This window comes from Triticum dicoccoides, chromosome 3B, assembly GCF_002162155.2.
Source record: "Triticum dicoccoides isolate Atlit2015 ecotype Zavitan chromosome 3B, WEW_v2.0, whole genome shotgun sequence".
NCBI classification, from domain to species: domain Eukaryota; kingdom Viridiplantae; phylum Streptophyta; class Magnoliopsida; order Poales; family Poaceae; genus Triticum; species Triticum dicoccoides.
This window is the reverse complement of record NC_041385.1, coordinates 48,581,259-48,582,379: the sequence shown is the minus strand read 5'-3', so window position 1 is coordinate 48,582,379 and position 1,121 is coordinate 48,581,259. Positions and strand designations below refer to the sequence as shown.

General features: G+C 46.1%; 1 protein-coding gene across 1 annotated transcript in view; it reads right to left on the bottom strand.

Moving 5' to 3' along the window:
* Nucleotides 1–452: 452 nt before the first annotated feature.
* The window catches only part of LOC119274618, a 1,399-nt gene continuing 730 nt past the window's right edge, over nt 453–1,121 (bottom strand). The window contains exon 2 of the mRNA XM_037555337.1: nt 453–1,040. Within this exon, the coding sequence (XP_037411234.1) occupies nt 878–1,040 (163 nt within the window). The 3' untranslated portion in view covers nt 453–877. The remainder of the gene's footprint in view (nt 1,041–1,121) is intronic.

The following is a 1,121-nucleotide window of genomic DNA, read 5'->3' as shown; positions in this document are numbered from 1 at the left end:
CTCCTCGTCTGAAGCATCAAACTGGGCGATGAGGATATATTGCGTGTCATCCGCATCGCTTCAGGGTCTCTGTTACTAGAAAAGCCAAAACAAGCAAGCTGTCACCAAACCGTGCTAGCACAATGCCATCATCATGTAATGTAAGATCAAGTGCATCCAGAGTGATAGCAAGTCCATGAAAAGAGGAAGAAAAAGTAACAGCTAGAGTAACCCACATGCTTTCAGACAGTAGTTGTAAACGACTACGAGTGCAGGGTCCTCGACTTGGATAGCAGGGCCTTGTGCGCCCCCGCAAGAACCTGGAACATATCCGGCACCTGACATTTACATGGACTTTAACTATCGGTCATGCGACACAAAGCGTGCAGCACAACTGGTAGCCTCAATGCCAGCAAATTGACAGGTTAGAAATACAACATATATATCAAAGTACCCAAACTCCTCATTAAAAGAAACACAAGTCAAGTGAATTTTGGATATTAAAATCCTCACAGAACCAACCAAAAGAAGAGACCTTGAATCGTATATAACCCGGTGGCCACCGTTACAGATAACACTGGAATAAGTTAAGACGATTGAAACAAGTTTTAGACCAAAAATATCAGCCTCAGTGCTGTTAAGACTATGAGGAGGCCCCTACTTGTTCTACTTCTTGACCTCCTCCTCCTCCTCCTCCTTCTTGTCCTTCTCCTTCCGCCCAAAGAAACGGCTAAAGAACGTCTTCTTGTCCTTCTCTCCCTCCACCTCCCGTCCAAAGAAAAGGCTATACAGCGTGATGCTCTTCATACCCTGGTCTATATACAACTGCGCTGTCTCCTTGGCCCACTCGGTTTTTGCAAGTTCCTTCGCCCTTTTCTCCGCTTCGATCATGGCATCGTCAGTTATCTTCTTGACCTCCGCGCTGAACTTGTTGAAGAGGTGTGTGCCCCCCCCCCCCGTAAGCAAGAACCCCTCCAACAGATAGAAACGCCAAGGCCTGGATACCCAGATGCCCCCATGGAACTTGGCTAGCTTCTTCCAGACTGTGCCTAATCTGACGCCTACGAACAAGGCAGACAATAAAATCCAATTAAAAATCCAAAGAAGAAAGAAAGAAAGAAAGAAAAACAGTTTTGAAGTCC